The 25,452-nt window shown below is 50.8% G+C and overlaps 6 protein-coding genes across 6 annotated transcripts; 3 read left to right on the top strand and 3 right to left on the bottom strand.

The window, feature by feature from the left end:
* Window positions 1-838: 838 nt before the first annotated feature.
* Window positions 839-3,905, top strand: LOC100908136 (protein kinase 4-like). Its single transcript, XM_029112224.1, has 7 exons — window positions 839-850; window positions 957-1,296; window positions 1,389-1,466; window positions 2,492-2,974; window positions 3,125-3,253; window positions 3,464-3,620; window positions 3,755-3,905. Exons 1-7 carry the CDS (start codon window positions 839-841, stop codon window positions 3,903-3,905), a joined length of 1,350 nt encoding a protein of 449 aa, XP_028968057.1.
* Window positions 3,906-5,496: 1,591 nt separating this feature from the next.
* On the top strand, window positions 5,497-6,119 carry LOC100904095 (uncharacterized). Its single transcript, XM_003745928.1, has 2 exons — window positions 5,497-5,586; window positions 5,753-6,119. The coding sequence occupies exons 1-2, from the start codon at window positions 5,538-5,540 to the stop codon at window positions 6,079-6,081; spliced, it is 378 nt and encodes a 125-aa protein (XP_003745976.1). The 5' UTR covers window positions 5,497-5,537; the 3' UTR covers window positions 6,082-6,119.
* A 2,660-nt stretch (window positions 6,120-8,779) lies between these two features.
* Window positions 8,780-10,146, top strand: LOC100903802 (Sjoegren syndrome/scleroderma autoantigen 1). Its single transcript, XM_003745927.1, has 5 exons — window positions 8,780-8,968; window positions 9,092-9,138; window positions 9,413-9,539; window positions 9,635-9,791; window positions 9,946-10,146. Exons 1-5 carry the CDS (start codon window positions 8,836-8,838, stop codon window positions 10,109-10,111), a joined length of 630 nt encoding a protein of 209 aa, XP_003745975.1. The 5' UTR covers window positions 8,780-8,835; the 3' UTR covers window positions 10,112-10,146.
* Window positions 10,147-11,077: 931 nt separating this feature from the next.
* Window positions 11,078-16,125, bottom strand: LOC100903663 (TBC1 domain family member 20). Its single transcript, XM_003745926.1, has 7 exons — window positions 15,938-16,125; window positions 14,012-14,177; window positions 12,464-12,644; window positions 12,187-12,354; window positions 11,834-12,000; window positions 11,548-11,675; window positions 11,078-11,307 (listed from the first exon to the last, which is right to left on the bottom strand). Exons 1-7 carry the CDS (start codon window positions 16,054-16,056, stop codon window positions 11,199-11,201), a joined length of 1,038 nt encoding a protein of 345 aa, XP_003745974.1. The 5' UTR covers window positions 16,057-16,125; the 3' UTR covers window positions 11,078-11,198.
* A 689-nt stretch (window positions 16,126-16,814) lies between these two features.
* LOC108864561 (serine/threonine-protein kinase Nek5) lies at window positions 16,815-20,313 on the bottom strand. Its single transcript, XM_018640509.2, has 10 exons — window positions 20,291-20,313; window positions 19,838-20,186; window positions 19,327-19,738; window positions 18,994-19,204; window positions 18,649-18,907; window positions 18,254-18,527; window positions 17,843-18,156; window positions 17,506-17,735; window positions 17,199-17,405; window positions 16,815-16,989 (listed from the first exon to the last, which is right to left on the bottom strand). The coding sequence occupies exons 1-10, from the start codon at window positions 20,311-20,313 to the stop codon at window positions 16,815-16,817; spliced, it is 2,454 nt and encodes an 817-aa protein (XP_018496025.2).
* A 3,604-nt stretch (window positions 20,314-23,917) lies between these two features.
* Window positions 23,918-24,816, bottom strand: red (LysM peptidoglycan-binding domain-containing protein red). Its single transcript, XM_003745954.3, has one exon. It carries the CDS (start codon window positions 24,814-24,816, stop codon window positions 24,058-24,060), a length of 759 nt encoding a protein of 252 aa, XP_003746002.3. The 3' UTR covers window positions 23,918-24,057.
* Between the last annotated feature and the right edge of the window lie 636 nt (window positions 24,817-25,452).

Below are 25,452 nucleotides of genomic sequence, written 5' to 3'. Positions count from 1 at the left end.
TGTGAATCCTTCGCGGTCCCTGTTGATTGCTCTCAGTCGTTGTCTGGAATATGCCGGAGTCTCCACCGAAGCTCCTTCCACCCCTTATAATTATTCATTTGCTGATTTGCTCATTTCCGATTTCGATTTCTTCGTTTCATCCATTTCTTTTTCTCTAGATCTCCTAAAACAAACGTCTTCATCTGAGTGGGGACGCCGATCCCCCTCTGGGAAAGGAGCGGTTCGGTTCGAACGGCTAGCGCCGCGAGTCAGTTGGGGGTGGTCGTGCACAGGCACCGCCTCCCAGGCTCTAACCCCGCCTTCAGCCCAGTGAAGGCGAATCCTCGATCTACAGGTTAGATAACGCTCGGCGATCAGAGTAGAAAGACGCTTGCTGCTCATCCCGGTCGAGTATAGCCAATACTGCGACCAGTAGATGATAGCGGCTTTTTTATGAGTTTGTGCGTTCCACGGTCCCATAGTTACATCTCAGCGTCAACTTACGAAATTCCAGTGTACGTTTCTGCGGATGCCTCGATCGGAAAATCATAAGTCAGCATTGTGTGAGTGCCGTGCTAATCGGTGAAAGCCATCAAGCGAGTCCTCCTGACAGAAATCTACCCGGATTTCCAGGACCGGCTTCCCGTCAGAGCGTGGACGACCACACGATTGAAGGAAACGTCCGGTCCTCAAGCTCTAAGCTGTCGGTGATTGTGGAGTCTTCACAGGGTCCGCACCCTTCGTACGACTACTATGGTCTAGCTGGAGCGAATCAAGGGGGGCATATGTCAGGTCCTACTGCGGTAGGTCCTGAACTCGCCCAGCCCCTCTCGCATGTGCAACCGGAAGGCCAGGCCTTATGTCTCTCCAGGTGAGCTATGACGACTATCTCTCGAAGCGGGGCACGACGACGATCGAGGGATGATCTATGCATAGGGAACGAGAGAACGACTATTTCGAAGCGTTTCCTCCGGAAGGAAGCTCCGGAGCTTGTAAGAAACCACCTCAGTTTCAGTCGATCTGGTGGTCTCTACGACGACGTCAGCGGATCCCCCCAACGACCGCAATCGTCAAGTTGCGGAAATCACAACAATAGTAACGCGAACAGCAACAACACCCAGCAACACCAGCGGGCGCAACAGCAGCAGCAACAACAACAGCAGCAGCAGCAACAACAGCCACAGCAGCATAGATCTCAAACGCCCACTGCAGCGTCGACTTCAGGACTGCAAGGTCACGCACATATTCCTTCCCATTGTATCGAGCAGCCACGTTTCAGATCGATAGCGGACAATCAGCTTCTGGCCCAAGAATCAGGTTCGTCGACCTAGATCGACCTCTGCTGATACCTCAGCATGCATGACTTCCGAGAGGAAGACGCCCTGACGTTTTCTGGAAATTTCTCGCAGAAAATGCCGCCGAAGAGGATCGACGCCGGGCAGAGCTCGCTTGGAACTCGGGAAAAGGCGTGATAACTTCACGAATCGGTGAGATCCTGTTGGGTTCGACCGGAATCGGGATTATGAAATGGGAATATGTAGACACGTTGACTCTCCGACGGTGTGCGATTAGCGCTTTCATAAGCGACTCGCTCTCAGAGAGGCAAAACATTATGCAAGTTCTATCCCCCGCTCTCTTTTCCTCGCTTTACGTCGCAGACCTCTTTTTCCTCTGATGGACCAAAGCGGATTGAAGACGAGAAAATGGTGAAGAAGAGCGCGCGAAGTGCAGGTGACAGATCGGAAAGTGTGTTCCGAACCTTATATAGATATTCCTCTTGATCCGCGGAAAAAAGGAACGAGAGAAGGAATAAACAGCGTTTTTGCGTAATGCGAGGCCTCGGGACGAACGATCACTCCCGGCGATTCTTCCAAAGAGCTGGAACTTTCCCGAAAACCAGAAGCTAAACCTCATGCTTTCGGAAGTTCTTCTTCTGACCGTGATCAGCAGTCCCTTGACGGCACATCGCCGAATCGCTTCGATTTTTGAGATCGACCCATTTTTGACGGACGAGTCCACCGCATCTCCATCGAGTCCCTCGATGGAAATACGCAGGCATGGAGACCTCCACGCTACCGGGACGATGTCTAGCGCTGCGAGCTCAGCGAATGTGTCGTTTCCCGCTCTTTGCTCGCAGCGAGCGAATTCCCGGATGCTTGACCGCCTCCTAGAGTTGAAACTATCGCGTCTTGCGTAGCCGAATCAAATTGAGAGCGGAGTTCGAATTCCACAAGCTCCCGACACTCTCACTGAGTAATTTTTGCCATGATCTATCGAGATTAAAAAATGCGAGTCTCCGGAACCCATCTTGGAGAGCTCAAATCGGAGCTTCCTCGGGATCACGGAGCCCCAGTTAAACTTTCTCGGTTTTGCGGACGTCCGCCGGTATTGTTCCTCACGGGATCTCGGCGAAATCTGTCGAATTGATCCCGTTCGGGATCGAGGATGCGAAAGCGATCCGCGAAATCCGCAGTGTACAGCGTGAAGAGATTGATTTCCATCGATTTTGCAGTGGCCGAACGTTCACGCGCGAACTTGGCTTCAGATCTGAATGGCCACGTATCGGACAACTGCAACGCCACCAGCAGTAGCAGCAGTAGCGGAGACTATCCCTCAGCGGTTCCCTGCATGATTGTCCACAATGAAGGGCATAATCCACACAATGGTGAGTTGCCCCTTGAGTTCTCCGACCAGATTGCGCGCGGGGAACTCACGACTATCACCTCTAACGTGGCAGCTTACTTCCCAGGCCAGGTCAATTGGGAGCGAGATCTCAACAACATCAAGCTCGAGTACATGGATCTGGATGATTTTCTCCAGGAGAACAACAGAGGTTCCGTCCGACAGCATCAGGGTGGTCAGCTTCAGCAGCACTTGCATCAACATCGACAGCAAATGCAAATGTCGTATGCGCGAAGCAGCTCTGAAGACATCGGCAACCTTGGCATGCGTTTCGCGAACGCGAAGTCAAGAGGCGAACCCAGTACCTACCCGGGTAAGCAATACTACATGCCCCCCCACCGTCTCTGTTCCGTCATTGATGATGGCCCCAGGACTGACTTCTTAAAGTCTCCCGCCTCGTCATATGATGAATGAATGAAAGAGTAGCTTGAGCGTCCGTTTCTGATGATATCGCTCATCACAGGCTACTGTAATGTGCAGTCGACGGAAGAGCATTATTCAAAAGACATCAAGTCTCCGGAGAGTCCAAATCAGCTCGTGAACGTCGAATGTGGCTTCACAAGGAACGATCTCGCGTTAGCCACGATACCAGGTGATTATCCCGGTCGTGAAACCTTCAAATTGGAAATTCTGACGGAGGCTCATGGTATTTTCGTCATTTCCCGACACTCTGAGCGGGAGATTCTCCCCGTCATGGAGTGGGAATCTGAGGAGCGATTCCTCGGAGAATGCTTGTTGGAGAGCTTTCATAGAAGCGCCCTCGGAACCAAAAAGCCTCAGTAATTAGTCTCCGTGTCGACAGGTCAAGAAGATTTCGATCCGTCTAGTCACTCATTCTCGGAAGATGAACTAAAACCACAGCCGATCATCAAGAAATCGCGAAAACAGTTTGTCCCTCCAGAGCTGAAAGATGAGAAGTATTGGGCCCGGAGGCAGAAGAACAACATTGCGGCCAAAAGGTCAGTGCCGTGATGTATAGCATAGCCTCTGGTCAATAATTCCGACCACAGGAACTCCCACGAGATCGACGACTGTGAGAGTCCTGGAGCATCCGAATCTTCCTCCGGGGATAAGGTTTTCAACTTTATTACAGGTCTCGAGAGGTGCGTCGCGTGAAGGAAAATCAAATAGTGTTGCGTGCCTCATTTCTCGAAAAAGAAAATGTTGCCCTTCGTGAAGAAGTGCGAAAACTCCTTCAAGACAACGAGAGACTTCTGCAGCGTTTGCGGAAATATGAAAACTGACCTCCTAACCTCTCGGGGATACCTCAGGTTGCCGAGGCACGACTCTGTGGGAGTCGTCCTTATCGGAAAAGATTCCGAGATATTTTGTCATTGTGATCATGTCCCCCCTCGCCTGGAAACTCAACATGTACTTTAGCTCAATACGATCATTTGTGGATCGTTTTCCCGCGCGTCTTTCCTCAATCATTGGTCCAAGTTGACAAGATTGGGATCCGTTCCGCGCGAGTAACCTTTGAATTTCGTTCGATTGTGGTGATACATATCCAAGAGCTCTCTCGGGCTCACGTTTACCGAAGCTGCCGTCTATTCACTTCAAGAGTGTGCGCCTAAAACGTACATGTGGGATGAACGAAAAAACACGTAGGCTAGTTCTGCAGCAGGGTACATATCATCAATGACTGATTGAATAGTACCTGTAGCAAGAATTTTATAAAGTTTTCTTTCAAGTTTTCACCCTCCGTATCACGCGTAATAAAAATTCTTAACTTTGAAAACGTCTTCCAAGTGGTCATTCACTATTGCACCCGTATCCCTTATCCTTTGTTGTAGACTTAAGCTACCCGAAGTAAGCGGGCTAGACCGAGCAACGTATAATCTGTGACCCGTGGAGACAGCGTTCGGAACGCGGAAGTGCCTCAGCGGCACCTTTTCGCGGCCTGAAGCTCCTCCGCTGACAGCGCAAGGGTACCCTGAATCCATTGGGAAGAAGTTAAGATGGGGACAGGGACGGGGTCAACGACTCGCGCAGGGACTTCCTCCACGATGACTAGTTTCAGGTCGATCACATTACATAAGTTGCAGGGACTCGGCAGGAAGGTAGCGCTGGTCAGAGTCGGAATGCTCCACATGCAGACGAACTGAGCGGAGAGAAGGAAGGGAGGAATAACCGGACGAGATGAGGGATATCCTGCGGGGTCGGCTGAATTCCGGAAATTTTCATTGGCGGCCAAAACTCATCAAAGATTTCATCGCGAAATTTTTTTCTGAATGAACGTGGATCTGACAAGCGGATTCTTTCTAAAGAGAAGTCATGCGCTTCGTACACATCCTCGCAATCGTGTTTTCCGCCCGCGACATTTCTCCTGGGATGAGCGAAGTGCTGTCCGATCGAGCCTGGGGGGAACCTTTTTGACCTGTTTGCCCAAGCTGCTCGGTGGCAGGCAAATGCCAACGAAATGTCATCGCGGAGCCCTCCCCCGCCAGAGGGAAGGTTTAATCATGCAATGCGGGTGACTCACGTTCGAATAGCGGCTTCCGGCGTTCTCTGGAAGTTCGCCAGTTTCCCATTGCGGTCGATGAAGAGTTCGGTATCAGCTCGGAGATCCAAAGCGAGTCACAATCCGGACCGTGCAAGCGCGTGAAACTCTCCGTGACATCACCGAGGGATCCGATTGTGCTTTAATCGTTGAACACGATTCCACTGCCTCCAAAGAGATGTCGGTCGACTCGCGACTCGAGATCATGACGCGGTCAGCAGCTGCGGACTCGGACAGCACGAGTTTCGGCCAAGATGAAAGCTTTTCTCGAGCGAGCGGTTCCGGAAAATTAGGCTTCCTTCCTGCCGACGGGCTGATATAAAGCGCTTCCGAATACGTCAAGGTTCTATCGGAGCTTCGGAATTATTTCTCCACAATGAAACTTTTCGGAGCGCTCCTCGTTGCTGTCTCATTCTGCGCCGTCAGTGAGTATCAGGCCGTCAGTACCGGGATCTCCACGTCCGGTTATAGGGACTCTCCCGGTGGATAAGATCCATGGTTGAGAGAACGACGCCGTCCGCTCCTCCAGCTGTGATACGATGACAAGAGGTACAAAAGGCCCGAATCTGAGCCGAGCTTGTCCCATTCCAGATGGCTGGTACATGCCGAATAAACGAAGGACCATCTCGTTGGACAGCGTAGGTTACCCCGTCGCCTACGGCGGCTTGGGTAATAGTTTCGCATCCACGATTCCCATGACGTACGCCAACATCAACCAAGAACTCGTGGACCCGTGTGTTCTGCCATCCGTGTGTCGAGTGGCTACCTTCAAACCAGACATTTACTCGAGTTTCTACCCTCAAACCGTTATGGCGTCGAACCGTGCCGTCACTCCTGTGAGCAGCATGAGCACCGCGCAGTCTCTCGGGAGTTCTAACACTGTTTCCGTAGGCGGAGGATACAAAGTCATGAGTTCTTGAATAAAATGATCGACCGAGATTGACATATAGGCAACCAAGTCGCGTGTTCCGTAAAAGGCGTCCGGTTAGAGAACTTTCTTCGACCGAACGTCGAACATTCGTCCTCGGCCGGAGAAATACGGAACCATTCTGCAGAAAACTTCAATTCCGGAACTGTCTAATCGTCTAGACGGTTCCGATTCAATCCAATCCTCGAGAGGCATCTCTGAATAGCTCTCGTGGTGTGATATGTGCTTATCGAAACCTCAGTACTACAGATAGGTTCCGATGATTCGGTAAACGCTTCAAAGGAACGTCCGTTCGAGCCGACTGTCACGCGTGCAGACGTGCACGTGCTCCTCGAACTATGGTACGATTACATATTCATCGTGCTCCAGATCTTTTCGCTATCTGGGAATTGAGAAGACGAACTTTACAGATCTATAGACTTTTTTTCGAGCATTCATCGAAAACATCTCTGCCGGTACGAGCATATCATATTATGCGCTTTGCAACCGTAAGCGATAGTTATACAACCGAAATATATATATCCGCGATGTATATTGATACGTATATATGTTTACAGCGTTTTGTCACGTGTTGCCGGTCAGATGTTCGAGTACTCATCGCTTCCCGGCGAAAATATTCCATGGGAAACACGTGGCGCCAACGATAGCAGTTGCCCGGGCGCAAGACTGCGCACCACAGGATGGGACCTGCTGTAATACTGCCGGCCTCACGATAATAGGGTTGAGGTTGCACGACGGACACCCGGAGTGCAGAAAGGTCGCAGTACTTTCATCAGCTACGGCTATGAGCACCAGAATCTGGAACTCGAACAGGACAATGGAAGGAAGTCCCCGACGAGAGAGACGACCGCAAGGAGGATTCACTAGATTACAAGTCCCACATCAGAACCTCGACTCACGGTCAAGTACATCGGAAGCATCGCTGGCGAATAGCAGGGCCTGTTTCCAGGCTTTCCACTGGGAACGGATGTGTCGCCGTCAGGAACCTCTGCCTTATATCCTCGATTCCGTGACGAGCTCTGCCCCTGCGGTCAGCGTATTTCCCATCAGCAATCGAATTCGGTCTGTTCTCGGCGACTCCGGCGGGGATTCCCCTCTTCGGGTTACCCAGGCTGAGGATTACTGCGAAAAAGTTACTCGTCTCGCTGGAAGAACGTTCACTGCGATTGCTCACTGCAAGATCGTTAGGGTCACGCAAGGCCTGTGGTGGAGGCGGTCCACATGTCAGGTCATCAATCGGATACTTCCTGGAAACTATCGGGCGGTTCTTCGAACTCAAGCTGCGCATTCCAAGAATATCGATCAACACGCCTGGGATTTCAATGCACTGTGATGAAATGGGGAAAACTCAACTCTGAAATCGCACCATTTGTTGGGCTCAGGCAGCATTCACGCTTTCTCCTGCGAGGCAGATGTCTTCCGCTCGTGCGAGGTGGACATCGCCTTAGCATGCGAGGCAGCCTTTCTGACGACGCGCATGAGGGCGGGAAACCGTGAAAAATCGTCGAATAGACCATAGCTTCCGAGTTTCCCTCTCGAAAGCATAGGTACGGTATAAGTGATTCGATCAGAATGGGAGGAGATAGGACCAGGGCCATGGTAGCAATCCTATTCATGCGAGAGTCCGTTATTAGGTCCGCTATGGCCATCGACTCCATGTCAGTCTAGGAATGGGAATCCCGTGGTCAGGATGTGTGGAACGATCCGAATGGCTGCGGAGACAAGTGCTATCAATCGCTTCCAAAATCATACCACCTGAACTCTGCGTCAGCTTCTCTCCGCAATTCCCAACCGGCAGTGATCTCCTATGGTCTCTCCCTATCGCGTCGGAGAATAGCGCTCTCCCGCAGCTTACGGTGGTAAAAGATTCTGATTGACCGTATTCCATCTATGCATCCGAGCGCGAATTGGTCGAGGAGGTCGACGGATTCGAGGCCTAGCCGGTGATCGACTGATTCTTGTGTTCTGATCCGGATTGATGACTGCTCGTCCAGTCGGTGTCGTGAGTCTGATCCTCCGGCTGCTTCGACACATAATTCTTTTTCGCGGTCCGGCGTGTCCTCCGCTCCCTCCCGCGCCCCTGTGTCCATCTCGATATCGAGCGAGAGCAATCCCTATCCCGGAAGTTTTCTCCCCGCGTCAGCCTGAACTCATTCGCGCGGAAATACTCGCGGCTCTTCACCACTGGATTTAAGCTCTGGTCATCTTCAGAAATCACGTCGCTGAGAATTTGATTGAGCATGTGCCTCGCGATGATCCATTCTCGATTCTTGCTGCTCACAGTCTCCTGCAAGCGGATGAACATCTCGTTCCGGGAATGGGAGATGCTATTCAGCGCTCGAGAATCTCCCGTGGATTCAGGAAAGATCATCATGATCAGGGCTCCCCTTGCATTTACCCCTCTCTCAGTCTGCTAGCTGGCTACGAAGCTGTATTCTTTTTGAACGGAATCGCAACAAGTCTCTGGAGCATTCCATTATCGAATGAGAATTCCTCTTGGCTCCTACGGCATCCCTCCGTTCCAGGGCGCGGCGTCCCTGAGTGGAGCGTTCCTCCGTTTCTGAAACCTGCATGACTGGCTACGTAAACCAGACGAGCTCTGGGACTGTGGCAAGGGGCGCAGAGCACCGAGAACTAGAGAGTGAGGAGAATTTCTCAACGTAAACAACAGAAACCAGAGCGTTGCCTTTGCACTTGAAAGCTCTACATTCAGCGTAATTTGCACGGATCGATTTGAAGTCGAGCCATGGACGGTCCTGTTGACGAATGGAGGCCTCCCACTACAGCAGAATTGAAGGTCATCGAGAAACGCCGAGAGAGAAATGACAAAATCAGCGCTCTGCTTGGAAGCTACATGCTCCGAGGCTACAAAATGCTGGGTGAGTCTAAGTAATATTCTGGTGCCATCGGCCTGATGGAATATCCATTCTCCGGTCTTGAATTTATGTCGTGAGAATCGCAGTCTAAGGAGTTGAAGCTGACACTGCTGTCCTGAATTAAAGGTGAAACCTGCCAAGTTTGCGACACGATTCTCCTCGAAAGCCGACAGGTGAGCCCAGGCCCTTAATTAATTGAACGAGCACAGACAGGCTCGTTGTCACCAAAAAGTCACAGGATCGACCCCTTAGCATTTTGTTCTCGGTCCGCCCGTGGAGGGAGGCAAATGGTTGAGGGAAGGGTCTCTGTACTGGTCACATTGTCTCGATGATGTCAAGCGTGATGGAAAGGGGATCAGAAGTCCTCCGTTGCGTTATTATAACTGCTCCACGTTCGTAGTCATCTTTGAATACTGTCATAGACAATCATTATATCCTTACTGTCAGGGCGCTAATTACTGCGTGGCTTGCCATGAGTTGGACGAGCAAGAAACCGCGAAGGATGACCCAGCGTTGAGCGAAGGAGCCGCTTCGAGATTGCGTGCCGAACATCCTCACACACCCTCTGATCCAGGTAAGAGATCTTCCCACGAAGCTCCGCAGTTCAGGGTCGACGTCTGGAAATCTCAGCTGTGTCCTCATGTCGAGTTCTTCTGCTCCGACTTCCAGCAGAAATCCCTTCGGAAGGTATCTCAACGGAGGCAGACGCAGAAACAGCGGACCGTCGCGACTTTTCGAGTGATGTGGAAGTGTTGTCTCGGGTAGCAGTGCGGCCGATTCTCCGATTGGCATCCTCGAACGAAGCCCCCCGACCTTCGTGTAGCAGGTTTGAGAATTCCCCTTTTGTGTCGTGGCCATGTTGCCCCCTTAACATGAATCGATAAGCGAATGAATGAAGCTAATACGGGACCGCTCCAGATTGTTATCGATTCGGGAAAATCGGGCGTGAAGAACATAGATCTCATCCGTGAATATTTCAGCGCACCTGATACCGTGGGAATACTGAAAAGCAAGATAGCGTGGGCGTCCCTTCAGCTGAAAGACGAATGCCGGGACTTACAAAAATGTATCGAACTCGCGCATCTCATTCGGGAATGTAGTCAAGCGCTCCGCTCCTTTTCAGAGAATCAGTCTCAGAATCAATAGCGTCGATATGTGAATAAAGCGTTGGTTTTCGCCTATTCGAAACGACCTGATCAACAGCTAGAAAAAACGTGCGACGATGATCGAGTCCCGATATTCATCGATCATCACAGTGGTAGTCGTTTCCAGGCCAGACCCGATTTTCGCCTCCTTCAGGTACCTACATTGGGGGTGCGGGTCTAGGGAAGAAATTATTCCTGGCGCGGACGGCACGAGCTCGGAGCACCTGTGCTCCCGAGGCCTATGTACCGGGGAGTAAACAGAGAACCTCACCGTGCTGCATGAAGCAACTTGAATCACTCTCCGGCGAGCACAATATCTCCAATCGATGTCAAAAGGTCGCGAACATAGGCTCTTTCCGTGACCTTGATCATGTGGTCACGTCCCCCGAAGTCTCAATTGTGGGTCGTGGGCGGCGCATATTTGGACTTCAATGCTGGACATCTAGCTTCGCTCGTGCAGGACAACTCTTGACGAGAGGGAGGAACGGGAGGCATGCCATGCAGAGATTCGTGAGCTATTCAGTTCCATCGTCCGGATCAGCCAGACCCAGAGCGACCCCAGGAGCACCTCGTCAGAACCTCACCCCTCACGCTGGGGGCGACCGACCGACGGTTTGCGTCTCAAAGGCCGCAATGCATTGGGGGGAGGAAAGAAACCAAGTGTAAAAAGGGATATTGCTCTCTATTCGACTTTTTCCTATATATGTATATATATATATATATGTATTTACAATGAATGTTGGAATCCGTGAGTTTGAGTTCACTAGTGAGCCTCTCTGTCGGTGCTGTCGAGTCCCGCTGACTGAAACGGGGTTTTCCGAGCAACGGAGTCTATCGAGAGAATCTATCAATGGGGCTGCTTTAGAAGTCATTCAGAGAACATGTCCCGGTGAGCTTCGATTTCGGTCTCGCGAGCTTCGGAACTTCAGTCCAGAAATTGCCGTATACGCTCCGTATACGATCGGACGGAGGGAAACGGGATGTTTCTGAGATTCGTTCAACGGTGGAGTATCTCCACAGAAGACGGAGAGGGACCCAAGCTAACTGCTTCGATTGAAAGCGCATCGATTGTGGCTAACCCTCGAGAGTTAGAGTATAACAAAATCGGTGTCGACCGAGGTTCTGCATTCGTCAGAGATATCGGTCCAGTCAGATCTCTTCGTTTTTGGCATAATGATGGGAGGCTCTGCAGCGGACCTGAAAGGCGGGCGTACGATTAGACCGACTCAGCTACTGTGACATGACGGAGGCCGTCGAACACGTCAGGAGTTGTATTGTTCCGTCAAAGCGAGCCAGAAATACGCAACTAGGACCAGCCTACGGCGAATACGACCGACTGCGACAATTAATCATTTCCATAGGGGAATTTATGCATCGGAGCGTCGCTTCGCCTCATTGACTTGACATTTTACGTCGTAGCTGAGATGCACTCCTCACCTTTTGAGCGGGAAACGCCGATATGACTCTAGAGCAAACTGTATACGCTCCTCCATCTCTCCTTGTGCGCAATCTATTAGGTGGAGCACTCTGCCGAGGTAAGCGTGCACGCTCGATAAGGAGCATTCCTGGGAGGATTTCGAGAATATCATTCATTGTCTGTTCAAATCGACTTGGATGACAACAATGATATTCACTCTAAACGTATGTACCGGATCGAACCCCGGGGATAACGGCGTGAGCCTCGAATCTGAACATCACGGGGCAGCTCCTCCGACTTACATACCTGTTTCAATAGGTAGGCGTGGTGTTTGAGGATTATCGAAGCAGCCAGGTAAATCGGCATGAGTTCTTCACTCGCCAAAAATAGATCAAACAATCTCACGAGGGTAGCGTAATGCGTGAGATCATGACCGAACCAAGTTATACACCATGGTAACAGGAACATCACACCTTGAATCGGATAACAATAAGCTACGAATCGCTCCATTGAACTCATTAGAGAAGAATGGCCTCGTCATCCCGATATGAATAGGCGGGACCGACACCGAAATCTACACCGCTCCTGGATAATGTTTAGGGATGATGGAATAATCCGTGGCGCGTCTCCCACTCTCAGGACCTCGAATTAGCACCTACCACATTGTGACTTCTCCAGAAACTTCTTCAGCGGCTCGTTGAGATGCCCTAGGAGAGGATAGACCCCATCGAGCTGTCTGACAGTTCCCTGGACCGTGACTTCCATGAAAGGACGGAGTTTCGTTCTCGACAAATCCTCTACGATTCTGAATGCGAGGTCCTCATCACCTAAAAGGAAACCCTGGACTCATTTGGAGTCACAACAAAATAGTCTCAAGGAGTATGGGGAAAGACGTATACGTAGCTCTCTTGAAATAGACATAGAGTTGAGGCTCACCGTCGAGGACTAGAAGGACTGTGACGCATATATCATGATAACCTTGGTAATAATGAAGATCAGGGTTCGCGACCAAAATTCGCATTATCAGGGAGTTGAGCTTGTCTTGCAAACGCAGCCGTTTCACTCTCGGTATTGATGGTGGAAATCTTCGAATCGATCTTTGCACATCCGCCAGTACCTGCGAAAGTACGGACAAGGAATATCGTTATACCTGCGGAATTCATTGCGCAATTGATTCAGTGTGATGGAGATCATTCGTGGAGAAGACTTTGGTTAGTATTCGATCATTTGTAATCGAGTGTTTGGTTCAACGAGACTTCACTCCGTCCTTGAATTATGGGGTCGGGGGGAAGATTTTTCTGGTTCAAGTCCATGTTTCGAGTGCCTAGAGTGTCCATTTACGAGACCTTCGAGCTCACGTTTCCGCTGCAGGCAAGTACATGGTGGATGAAACGCGAACCAGCCGAAGGGAAGAATTCGCCGGCAAGTTCGCTCCATTCCAGACAAGGACTTGGACATCGCCCCACTTCTCCTCAACCACGTCGAAAAAAATCTCAGACGCCCCATAAGCGGAGCGTGGAATTATTGCTTGTTCTCTCTCCTTGCTCGGTCTCTGTCTGATCTCACCACCGAGTCAGAGATCTATCGATGGAAGCGCAATCTTTGCGATACTCGATTCTTGACCAGAGCTGTGAACCGGAAGCATTCATCATCGCCGTGGCGCTCTCCATCAATTTCCTCTCGTGGCGTTCGACATAAGAGAAAAGAAAACATTACTGTGGATTACGCAGGCCGCCTAGGCGATGACCCGTAACCTCAATTGAGCGCACACATTGTCAAACAGGTCAAACATCAGGTGAATGCCCCTTAGGGCAATGCTTGTCGTCATGTCCTTCACCCCGAGTACTCGATTGTGTCGAACTCAGAAATGAAAGTCTTTCTCGAACGTGACTCCGTCTCCGTGTGACCCACTTACGCCCCCCCAGTGAGACACAGTCGCCTACATTACGCGCGACACGATAGTTTATTTAGGACTTCTTTTCAGAGGTCACGCCTCTCCGGCATGCCGAGATTTCATTGTTGAAGAGTAAAGCTCCAACAATCACTTTCGCGATTTCGGACGAGCTCGGAGAAAAATCAATATTTACTTCCGCGTCATCGTGAGATTATCTGATTCGACTTATTGGAATAGCGAGCTCGACGTCGTAGCAGTAGGAGCGGAGATTCCAATTTACAAGCGCTTCCGGTGTAGGTCAAAGGGAATATGTCCTCATGGAGCATTTGCATAGGGAAGCGTTTTCCCATTGCGCCAACAACGAGCATCAAGGAGACTTCTTCGGAATAAGAAGAGCTCCAATACGATCCCTTGTCATCCACGCAGTCGAGAAGCCTTCAAAATGACTTCATAAAGAACTCGGCATAGCGCGGTGCCAGGCAAGTCTCCGTCGTCTCCAATATTCTCTGGATCCCTCAGAGTTCTCGTCCGATGGAACCACTAGCGCGTCTGGACGTCATTAGAAACGTGACTCGATGATTTCAGCTTACCTGCTGGTAGTATTGATGCGATCGCAACGTATCGGAGGCGACTCCTTGAGTTCGTTCGGCTCCGTCCAACTTGAGCATGATAGGCCAGGCCCGTCTCCGGAGCGAGTCTTCTAAGAGTCCCATTGGACTTATCGCGAGATCTTTCAACACTTCGGAGTTACCCAATCTGGAAAAGAGCGGAAGGTGTTGATGCCTGAGACACTTCCACGAAATTCGCTCAGACTCCCGTCGATGAAAGTACCCCCTTAGTGCCCCGTTGGGAACTATACCTAGGAGAAGGGACCGACTCTTCCCCCTCCCTGGAGACGCTCGGGCATTCTGCGAGAGCGATTTGTATTCAATAGAGGGCAGACCCTCGCGATACACGATCTCAGCTTCGGAGCTCGTCCGTGGCATCGTTTCCAGCGGTCGTGAATTTCCTCCGGGAAAATTCGATAAGGACGATCACTCGACCTCTTCCCTCCCTTGACAGTAGCTGCACTATGCGAGCTCGGCATCTTCTCCGCTGGTGAGGAGCCCCATCGGCATGCTATTGAGGGATCGTATGATTTCCTCGAACGCATCATGTCAACGTAGAATTTCCGCGCATCGTTGCTAGAAAAAGCAGAAAATCTGACCTGCTGTAGGCAGTTGCTCCCGGACTGGCACGGCGCTCGGGAGCGGACGGTCGAACGAGACGTTGTAATGGCCAACAGCTCGACACGATTCAAGTAAACTCAGTCAGTCAGTCGATTTTTTGAATTTCATAACGAACGTCCTAACGATATTTGAAAGATTGTTTCTGAGTTCACAGAACACGCCACCTAGGATCGACTGAGTCGAATCCTTTGAACGACTAGAGTTCGGGCATGCCTCGCTCATATAAAAGCGGTCCTCGATTGTGCTCTACGCAAGGCAGCAATCGATCAGGTCAGCGGACGCAGATGGCTCGGTTACACACGACGTTTTTCAGTCCCATCTATCCGAGGCAGGGCAGGCAGTCGGCCAACGTCGGCCTCCCGGAGGATAAACAGTGGATGAAGCCGGGACGGGTGATAATTCCAGATACGGCGGGCAAAAGCCTCTACGTACGCCCATCTTAATGACCGCGTTACAGAAAGACAGGGCAAACAGATTATTTGCACGGGCTCACCGACATCCGTTGGAGCCAAAACAAAGGCAGACTCATTGCTCGTTTCGGTTACTCGGAGTAATCTGCGAATCACCTAACCGAATTCCCGGAAAAAAATCGATGCGGATCTCATTCGATCTAATTAAAGCGCTAAGATTACTTCCGAGATTCGACTGAATACGTTAGAATGGTGCGTCGCATGTTGCCGTCAAGACATTTGAGAACTTCGTCCAGAGGCTGCGAAAAACGACTTCCTTCGCACTGTGCCAAGAAATTCAGTGCACGAATCCAGGATCGTGACCCCCCGATGTTTTCCGGGACAAATCAATGACTCACTGATTCTGGCCGTTCATCTGAAGTGTGCATGACTCGACGCACTACGCTGATAAGTCCAAGATGTCCTCCGACGGACTGCCTGGATGCTGCGCAGCTCAATTATTCTAGACAGACCCCTTTGAGGGTACTCATCATGGATACCGATAGAGTCGGGAAGTTTGAGGAGCTCTCATCTCCGTTCATCTTCGCATCGAGAAATCGAATAATGCCCTCAGATAGACAAATGACAGGATTTTCCGTGAACAAGTCTAGCTTATCGACCGTCTGCGGACCATTTCTCCCAGCACCGAGAAAAAAACTGAGCAACAATGGCGTGAAGCACTTGAAGGTCTTCCAGAAAAGCACGAGAAAGTTCCGAACTTCCAGCAGCCGAGTATCAGGCTTGATATGGGATTTGCTTCTAAGATAATCGATGAGAAGCACAAAATCAGCTGCGCAAGGTGAGCTAGAGCCCGTTCCCTTCTTGCAGATCGGCTTACCGGATGGCGTTTTCGATCCGAATCCGTTTGCTTTGAACTGTTTCAGTGACTAGACAGTCAGCTGGCTTCACGTTTTGCCCGACGGATCGAACACTCTGTTGACTTCTTCTCAAAATCATTATTAAAGTAGCAGCTCGCGCTCTCCGGCACAGCGCGCTCCGAAGTGTACTACTGCCGCTAATCGGACTCTGGATGATGTGCAACTCTCGCGGAACACAAACTTTACAAGTGTGGCCCGTGCTTCTGTTTGTAGACATCCAGCACTCCCTTAATGGGAGAGGGAGGGACGTGAGAGTGGGGAATTTCCTTCGAAAGAGTGGCGGGATCCTCACCGAGGCGATTCGGAGTCAAATGATAAGGGAGTATCTCTGAGTCAGATTTTGAGCTCGGGTCTCGGGTCTCAGGTCTCGATCAGGATGTCTGATTCAATCGAACACGAGAATCCTCAGAATGTCGGGGAACTCTCGTGAATCCAGTCAGATTGAATCACCGCGGAGACTGTTCGCTGCGTAATTCATCGAATTTCTCGGGTACATCTCAGATACGAGTCCGAGGAATCGAGAAACCAGGTTTTCAGCAACTCAAGCGCCGGAGCTCACAAAAACGACACGGAGAGGAGAAAATATGTACCAACAATCATTATTGAAATCGACTCAATCTCCGCGGACTGCGCTCGATCCAGACCGATCCGTGGACCTGCGGCTCCTCTCGCTGCGACCAATTCATGTCCGACTCTCAGACTCGGCGGACTCGAATGCACCGCTGACGTATTCCAGGCTTGTAACATCTCGGATTCCGCCGGTTTGCTCCTTAGGAACGAGGATTTATCCGAGGGGAAATGATAAATCCCAAATTATTAGCGAGGGGTCTATCTCCGTCAGCTAGCTGTTGTCGGAATGACTTCACGTTTCCCTACCATTACTCCCTCGAAGGTGGTTGCTCGATCTTTTGCATATATCCGCAATAGTCGATCAAAGTATGGGCGTTCTCGCCGCAGGCTTGACATTGGTATGAGAACCAACTTCCTCTCCTTGGAGTTTTTATTTAGTACCCTGGAAACGTTTTCGAAGTAGCGAAAGGATCTCGCTTCGGCCTCACACTCTCGAAGACTCAAAATAACTCCGGGGTCTTCGAGTCCGAAATACTGCTCGAAAATACGGGGCATGTTGCCAAGACGCATGCCAAGTCCTGATGAACAAAGAAAGAGGCTCCGACTCTGGGGGGGTATCTCCAGCCTAGCTCGACTTACGGGGATGCTCACCTATTCACACCTTTTTCGGACATGTCGGAGATGTTTCTACCATCTACCTTGATTACGAAATCCCCGAAGTATATGCCGTCCGCGAAGGTCGGGTCCACGTACCAAATGCTGAACAATTGAACAAAAGTGTTTTTGACCTCATTGAAGAAGCCACATGGTCGCACCTCGATTCTCCTCGTCTTCTCCGCGGGCAGGACTCGATTGATCCTGGAAACTCGATAATATTCCGAGTTTTCGATCGGATGTAGAAGAGATTCCCCTTCAAGGCCTCTCAGCGTGGAACTCAAGTCGACTGACTACGACTCACAATCCTTTCTCGAAAACGGGTAGAGTGACCGATTTCGGGGGATAGAGATTCGCGACGCTGCTGAAGTCCTTCCGTGTTTTGCACAGGCGATACGGCGACGACGTCATCACCGTGATATAGACGATATCGGTGCAAAACATGAGTTTCCCTTCGACTTCTATCCGTGTCTGATTAACCACAGGAGATCCATTTATTTCCAGCAGGATATCGCCCACGACCAAGCCGCAATTCTTCAGCAATAGAGAGACATCGAGATGTTATTATCAGGGTGGAAATACGAAGCCTGGCTGTGACCCGATGAAGATTCGGACTGGGGAGATGAGACGAGAACACCTACCGCAGCGCTCCCGGTGAGCTTTCTCACGAAATAATAAGTCCGGCCATCTTCACCATGCGTTGAACCGATTTTGACTCCGACCGGTGCCACGGCCGCCAGGCCGATACCTTTGGCAACTGCGATTTCCAATTTCTCCATTTCGTCCGTTGTTTCCGAACCCACCACCTCGGCGAAACTCCTCTGTGAATCCACGAATTCTTTCAACAGTCCCGTCTTGCAGCCTTCCCATTGACCGGCCGACGCCGGTTTCTCGATGACTTTCCGGAGAAACTTCGAGACGTACGTACTCAGCGGCAGCATTATATTTGTTTTCTCTGTAAGTAGGGGAATGATGTTTCGGTGAGATCCGACGTTTGCTGCAGGTTTCGGACGCAGAAGAGAACCTGAGCGGGAAGGTCGATGAAGTCCGACCTTTCAGAGATGAGAGTCCCACCAAATTTTGTTTCTTCAATTTTTTTGAGCATTGAACCGAGAATTCGCCTTGCTCATTGCGTGACGCTCTTTGCTTGAAGATTTTTGTGATCATCAAGTGAGAACTGTTCGGGGTGTCCCATTTCACACCCACCAGGAAGGGGCTTGTGAGGATCGCCTCGTAGTCAGATGATCCCAAGCGTTTGGCTGGATCTTTCTCGAGCAGGCCGTAAATCATCCCCGTGAGCAAGTTGGTCTCACTCCACAGAGATTCCTACGAAGGAGTGAAAATTGCAGATGAGCGCCCCCCGACTGACGTACTCCCTAATCACGGAATTCCGGCGGTGCTCACGACGGGGAACTCCATGAGGGGTTTAGACAGATGAGGGGCTCACGTCTTTGCACATTTTGACTCCCCGGGAGAGTTTGGGAAATGTGACCGGCCTCGTGGTGATGAGTCTCTTGAGTTCGGCCTCGTCGTCAGCTCGAAAGGGCAGCGTGCCAGCGTGCATCTTGAATAGCACGATTCCTACGGACCACCAATCGGCCGCGCGACCGTAAGCCTGTTGGTCGATGACCTCGGGTGCCATAAACGGTGGAGTTCCGGCTTTTTCACCGTCATCGAACTCCAACGATGTGTTTTTGAAAAAGTTCCTGAGAAGGAGCAGAGCACTGAGTATTCTCAACCTTCTGTTTTCTACTGATCGGAGACAGAGGTTTGAATTGAGGGCACATCTCACGTTATTCGAGTATTCGGGAAATGCCCTCGACAGATTCTGCTCGTCTCGAAATCGATCAGTTTTATTTTCCCATCAATGAGGACCATCACATTGCTAGGCTTGAGATCTCGATAAATGAAACCGCTGTAGTGAATGTGCATCAAGCCCGCCACAATCTGTCCGAAGAACATCCGTGAGAGGCTCGGCGGGAGTGCCCGGCTCAAATTGACAACTCCATAGGGAAGATTAGGGAGTTATTAGGCCTTACGCCACGAAGCATGATTCGGTTCACGTTGCATCGATGTGAGCTTGTTTGACGCGGTCCGAGAAAAACGGGGAGTAAATAATCCTCACCATTTTCGAGGGTGACTCCCCTGATGTACTCCATGGCAGCGATTGACATCTCACTCGTTTCAAAACAGCAGAAATAATTCACGACGAGGGGGTGATTAGTTACTGCAGCCACGACGCGATCAGCCGTGGAGTGCCGTAGGAAAGCAAAACTTTTCATTGGAACGAGCTTCAATACACAAATTATGTCTCCCGGAGTATACTTGGCTTTATAAATAACGCCGAAACCACCGGCACCCAAGAGCCTCTCCTGACTAAAGTTATCGATAGCAGGGCAGATATTCACGTCTGGGAGTTTTTGTTCGCGTTTCCTGTCGCAATGTTTCTCCATCAAAGCGTTACCTAGCCTCTGGAAATCTGTAGGCGGGCTGTCGTTGAGATGAGCGATCTGCACAGCGAACTCCGAGAGTATAACCTTCGAGTCGATGGGAGATATGTTGAATATGATATGATATGAATATACTGGATGATGAGCGGCTCAGACGTGAGAATGTATCGTCGCAACAATGCCTACCGAAATAGTCTTGTAGACTTTTCCGTACTCATAGCCAGCTTCGAGCGAACGATCTTGGATGAACGTGTGCAAATCCCACAAGGAATGGAAGAGCTCATCAATGAACAGCTGGGAGAATGTCTGGGTTTGAATCTTGTGCTGAAGATCCAATAACCACAAACCAGCTTGTTGATACGCATAATGCACCAGAGGAGTATGCTTCTGATTGACTGCGTAATGGCGTTCCATCCACGTCTCGCTCAGATGGAAAACACTGCGAGGTATTCGCGGGAATATTCTGCATAACTCCTTGGGTACGTCGACAGGAAATGTCTCATTTTTCCCATTATCGTTAGTTCGGTAGTCTTTCCTGGAAACAAATTGGGAATCTATGTCCATCTTCTCCGATAAGATACCCGAAACTACCGCCGAGACTGTTCGCCGACGAAAGTTCGCATGGATGCCTCGACTCACAGCGCCAGATCTTCAGCCGCCATAAGGCTTCGTTGTTGATGGCTCCGAGCGCATAGATCCGTCCGGTAAGTTGGCCGCCAAGGATATCACGCGGTGAGTCTCCACGAAGCTCAATGACTGGCTCTTGAGGACAGGACGGACAAGCCTCGTCAGAATATCCAAAAGCGAGACAATCACTTTCTGTGCAGGTCTGTCGATGCACTCCGGGATGTCCGCTTGCACCAGAAGTCTCGATCTAGTGCTACCTGCGTAGTAGCAGTTTGCTCCGAGACCCTCCGAAGCACCGAGGCCCTTGAAAGCGCGCTCTTGTCGCTTAGGCTTCGTCGATCCGTGGTATGCGGAGCGTCTTCATGCTTTTCTCATCCCACACACGACAGTTTATCATCCTCGGGATAATACTTGCGGCGTCAAGTTTTTCGGACTGATTCCTTTAATGGCCTTGAGCTGCTCGATCTGAGCTCGGACTTGCTCTGGCGGATGCCTCCTAGTGATAACGCAGCTGATAAAGGGTTTCCGGGTTGATAGTCCGAGACCGACGGGTGGTCGAGTGGTTAGCGCGTTTGTCACTTCTCGTGCAAACGTGCATAGCCGCAACGACGCCGCTCGCGCGGGAGGCGGTGTGGGTTCGATCCCTGCCGCCGGAAAAATATGCAGGTACTCGGCCTTGATCCTCCTGGGTACATTTGCTCTATGGATCCGTCCTCGGAAGCAATGTGAATAACAGTACCCGGGACGTTAAACCTTGGCTGTGTGGATCAGCCCGAAAAAGTTTTGGGTTGATAGTCCGAAAGAAAGATGCTCTCGGATTTCGGGAAAAGCACGCTTCCCGGTCTCGTAGGCGAGGAATCCATCCTCCGCATCGACATTTCCCTCTCCGAATCGAGACTTCTACTTATAAACAAAATGAGGGCCGTCTGTGTCCCGGAAATACGCTCGAGAATTACGACGTTCCTGCCGGGAGAGCACGGCATCGCTGTAGATGTCATCGTGAGACACGAAGTTATTCTCCGAAGGCTGGCCTAGCATCAATTCCAAATAATTATCTCGTGAGCTGACGCACAGCTCGGGTGTTCACCTGCATTGCATCTGAAGCTCAATGATGGCAGATCCATGGATCTTGTGCTGATGAGGACTTGCGTTTAGGAGCTTCGCCGGATCTCTCACATATCGGCGGGGATCGGGGTGTCGTGAATCAGTCTGTCGGACGAGGATTCCTAATCATTCTGGGGTGGGGGGCTCTCGGAAATGGATATTTTCAAGCCCAGAAGCTCCGGAAACTTCAAGGTCTGATGTGGGCCGGAGAGATGTTGGCCGCTGATCGCTGATGATGGCAATATCTCCCAGAGAGCACACCTGAGCGCATACGATCAAGTCGCGCTGAATTCTCGAGCCCAGACGGAGATCAGAAACGCTCGTATTAACTCATCAGAGATCAACCACCCCCCGCTCAGACAGGTGCACATGGCATGCGCGGAGATTCTCCGAGCAGCAAAACGGCTTGTTAGCCAGATCCGATATACGGGAATTCTCTTTACAAGCATCCCTGATGGTCAGAGTCGCGGAATCATCTCGCAAGCCTAGTTTACTCGCCTGATTCCCTCTGAAGAGGACGCTCGGCGATAACTTTCTGATTCTACGGGACAGACGCCTCTGCATAACCAACTGTACAACACTCGAGGGAGCACTTGAGACAGCTGCTCACAAAATCGGAATGGAAGAATGAATTATTCTCCGAAACTTAGCTGTTTTTAGCGCTCAGTCCTGTTTGATCAACTGCTTCCCGGTGCAATGAGTGAACTCGATGACGCTGTCCCAGACGGTGAAGCGAACGCTAAACTACCCTGAAGTTTTCCCCTATCCACAAAAGCATCTGACCGGCAGACAAACTTCAAAACTTCTCTAGCAATCCTCGATCTCCGTCTCAAAGTTGCGGTGAGGTCGCCGGGAATTTGAGGCGATTCGTGGTAATTGAGATCTCATTTCGGATAATGATTACAATCAACTCTAGATCGATGAGGATAACTCTCAGCGAGTTTCTCCGTCGGAGAGCTGAAGACTTCTGCCTCGATGCGCCGAGCTGAGCATCAGCAGCTCAAGCCGGCCTTGTGCTGGAGCGTCACATGACCGCCATCATCAAGCGCAGACCATGAGCACAGCGTGTATTCGGAAATATGCGAGCCGCCTCGACGGATGCTCGAAATCGCTCACTTGTAGAAATTGGAATGCTCTCGGTCTAATTGAATTTCCCGGAAGGAGAAGCTCGAGATATTCCAGATGAAAAAATGGGACGCGGGCCGGACATTTCAGCTGAATATACTCCCATGATATCCGTCCCGTTTCCCGGAGGCTACCGTCGTCCTTCCCGACAGGTGATGACACAGATACACTCTGGAACATCCATTCGAATAGAACTGAGGCTCGGCACGAGAACTTTTCTGACTGTTTTGCCCTCGATGACCACGACACATCCCTATCAAGGACCAGAGATGGTTCCAAGCTCACATCGCAATCGCATATGGATTATCGAGAGGTATCTCTCCCAAGTCAGTCTAGTGGAACGAAAACGAATGCAAGTTGTTCTTCATAGCAGTCGAGTCATGGCTTTAAGTTCTTTATTCCCGCCACTCGCATCAACCTGACTCCACAGTTCTCCGTCATCCGATTCCACGACCTCAAATCTCCTCGTTGCCGAGAAACATGTCGAGCTCATTTGATCTTGTGATATATTTGAGCCGACTAAACAGAAAAGAAAGCATCCGGACAAACTAGTTGCTGGACTCAAGAAGACTTGTAGTCGGCTTCTGTACCTAAATTCGGTTTTACAGTCATTCCATTGTTCTCGAAGTAGACAAGCCATTTTCTTAAGTCACAGGCTAGAATCAACGGACATATCGTTCAGCACTGAACACTTGAGGGTAGCGTAGTCAGTATTCTCTTCTCAGCGAGGAAGTAGCCGTCATTTCCCTCCAGGCTACATGAGAAGGGGAACATGTTCCCCGCCTCAGAGGGTCAATGGTTGCATGTTTTGCGGTGATGATCGCGATCGTTGAGGCTTCTCTATCAGAACAACACAATATACAGTAAATAAAGAAGACCGACCACGGAGGCAGAACGTACTCGGAATGACTTCGCCTAAAAACTAATTGTAATTCCGACAACTCACAAAGCCCTACTTTCACAAAACCATCAACAGCCTCTTCGGCCACAGAGAGAGACTCTGGGCCGGAAGTCTACGTTTTGATATTATACAAACACAACAGTCTAGCATCGGAGGAGCAGAAACAATTCCACAGAGGAGCTTTCCGAGTGTTTCCTGTCATGTGCTGCCTCAGTGAAGATTCTTTTCGATTTGAATGCTGTTCCTCGAGTCATCGTAGATGCAATGCGGGGCACCTCTGCAGAGGTGAAGGATGCTATAATCTCGCTCCGCAGCACGCTCCCGATCCGAGACCCTCCATCCGTACCAAGATGCGACGACGGAGGTATTCATGTGCTCCCCGCCATCCGAAGCGATTTCGGTATCCACGAACGCGTCGGAATGCAGGCATATCGCTCCTCCACACACAAGAAAAACACAATCTCACAAATATGTCGTTCGCTAAGGATACGTTCAACAGATGTACGCCGGTAAAGTCCCGGCGACGGTGCTCCAACAATCCTGCGCGCTCCGCCAGTTTGAGACGTCAACTCAAGATCGAAGCCAGGAACGAATTCGCATGGCGACGTCCCCGACCAACTATCACCTTCACTCGGAAATTTTCGCTGAGCTATAACTCGAACATTTGCTCGTGCTCCCGTCGGTGCTTTTGCAAAGATGTTTTGACCTTCCTGCCTGAAGTGACCACGGTGGTTTTTGGTGCGAAGTCCACTTGATTCGACGAATAACCCCGTCCGTTCGTGAGGTCGCCTAACGACGAGTAGCCTCCGTTTTGATAGCTAACTGAATCCAGAGTCGGACTGAGGGTTAGACCTGGCACTGACGGCGGGCAATCGCTATTGTATCCGAAGCTGCTATCGTAGTTGCTTGCATCACGGTGGTCGTCGTCAGTCAGATTTAACTCCTTAATCTGGCTTTTGGTTTTCTTGATCGAAAAGTCAATCCGTCCGAGGAAGTCCCGTATGTTCTCGTCTTCGTCCGCGGTGTCCACAACCCCAACTGTATCCAACGAGACGGTCCGCTGGGGCGATGGCGATGCCTGACGAGGTAGAGACGTTGCTTCTCCATTCGTAGGACTGGAGGGCACAGGGATATCGAGAAACTCACGGAGGAACAAAGAGTCCGTAGTCCACAGACGGTTCTCCCGTTTCACTTCTTCCATTGTGACTCCATATTTGAGCGCGATTCCTTGCAGGGTATCGCCCCTCTGAACTTGGTGTTTCACTATGCGGATGTTCGCTCTCGGAGCCATGTGAGATCCTCGACTGCCACAGCTGCCGTAACTTCGGAGCGCTCTGTGACCATTGGAATGGGCTGTCAACCTAGATTTCGACGCCAAGTAGATCCTTTCCCCGTCCTCCTCGAGCATTGTTCAGGCCTGTAGGAACTTCCGAGCACGCGGACGATCTGCTGGCGCTCCGCAGTCACCACTGAGACTTTGACGAAATGAGCTCAACGCTTGTGGCTTTTCATATCTTCTACTCCTCCACCACCAACAACACACTGCTGATAGGGGGGCTGCTGCGGCTGTTGTGGCGAGAACGACACCCGTCGTCAGCTGAGGGGAGAGGGCAGCAACTGAGCTTTTCAATCGAAACGAGTTTTCAGAAGAGGCTAATTCCAAGAGTAGATTCAGTTTTCGGAGTTTTCCGAGGACTCATGCCGATCACCAGTTTTACTCGGTAGAATTCGCGAAGGTGATCTCGCGAAATCCACGGTCGCTCAACGTGAGGGTGTCGCATCGGCCGAGCAACGAGGCGACACAGAACCGCTTCAACAGCTGATCGCTGGGAACCGTCTCCGCGTATTGAACCGAAACCGCGCGGAAATCTCAAACTAATCACTCGGCGGGAAGATCGTCCTGAGTGTCCGTAGGCGGAGAGTTAATCCGACGGGATTCCCACACCGGACTTCAAGTGCGAGCGTAGAGAAGCCGAACGCGTCATCGAGTTACAAGTGTTCGGCACGGCTCTCGAAGCCAGTAATAAAGTCGACCTGGGTCGAA

Source organism: Galendromus occidentalis, unplaced genomic scaffold, assembly GCF_000255335.2.
Source record: "Galendromus occidentalis unplaced genomic scaffold, Mocc_1.1 scf7180000077486, whole genome shotgun sequence".
Classification (NCBI taxonomy): domain Eukaryota; kingdom Metazoa; phylum Arthropoda; class Arachnida; order Mesostigmata; family Phytoseiidae; genus Galendromus; species Galendromus occidentalis.
The sequence above is the reverse complement of the archived record's forward strand: the minus strand, read 5'-3'. Positions and strand labels throughout refer to the sequence as shown.

Bases quoted from the DNA above. Each gene is read 5' to 3' on its own strand.
- LOC108864561 (XM_018640509.2), bottom strand. From the start codon at position 20,313: ATGGCGGCTGAAGATCTGGCGCT. The intron at 19,205-19,326 runs GTGAGGATTATT...TTCCCTATGGAG, and splicing joins GGGAGTCACCCTCGAAAATG to TTGTCAATTTGAGCCGGGCA. The intron at 18,528-18,648 runs GTGAGCCCCTCA...ACTCCTTCGTAG, and splicing joins GAGTCAAAATGTGCAAAGAC to GAATCTCTGTGGAGTGAGAC.
- LOC100903663 (XM_003745926.1), bottom strand. From the start codon at position 16,056: ATGATTTTGAGAAGAAGTCAACAGAGTGTTCGATCCGTCGGGCAAAAC. The intron at 12,355-12,463 runs GTGAGCCTCAAC...GTTTCCTTTTAG, and splicing joins AGTCCTTCTAGTCCTCGACG to GTGATGAGGACCTCGCATTC. The intron at 11,676-11,833 runs GTATGTAAGTCG...AAATCCTCCCAG, and splicing joins ACGCCTACCTATTGAAACAG to GAATGCTCCTTATCGAGCGT.
- LOC100903802 (XM_003745927.1), top strand. From the start codon at position 8,836: ATGGACGGTCCTGTTGACGAATGGAGGCCTCCCACTACAGCAGAATTG. The intron at 9,540-9,634 runs GTAAGAGATCTT...TCCGACTTCCAG, and splicing joins TCACACACCCTCTGATCCAG to CAGAAATCCCTTCGGAAGGT. The intron at 9,792-9,945 runs GTTTGAGAATTC...TGAATATTTCAG, and splicing joins CCCCGACCTTCGTGTAGCAG to CGCACCTGATACCGTGGGAA.
- red (XM_003745954.3), bottom strand. From the start codon at position 24,816: ATGCTCGAGGAGGACGGGGAAAGGATCTACTTGGCGTCGAAATCTAGG.
- LOC100904095 (XM_003745928.1), top strand. From the start codon at position 5,538: ATGAAACTTTTCGGAGCGCTCCTCGTTGCTGTCTCATTCTGCGCCGTC. The intron at 5,587-5,752 runs GTGAGTATCAGG...GTCCCATTCCAG, and splicing joins TGTCTCATTCTGCGCCGTCA to ATGGCTGGTACATGCCGAAT.
- LOC100908136 (XM_029112224.1), top strand. The intron at 1,297-1,388 runs GTTCGTCGACCT...AATTTCTCGCAG, and splicing joins GCTTCTGGCCCAAGAATCAG to AAAATGCCGCCGAAGAGGAT. The intron at 3,621-3,754 runs GTCAGTGCCGTG...ACTTTATTACAG, and splicing joins AACAACATTGCGGCCAAAAG to GTCTCGAGAGGTGCGTCGCG.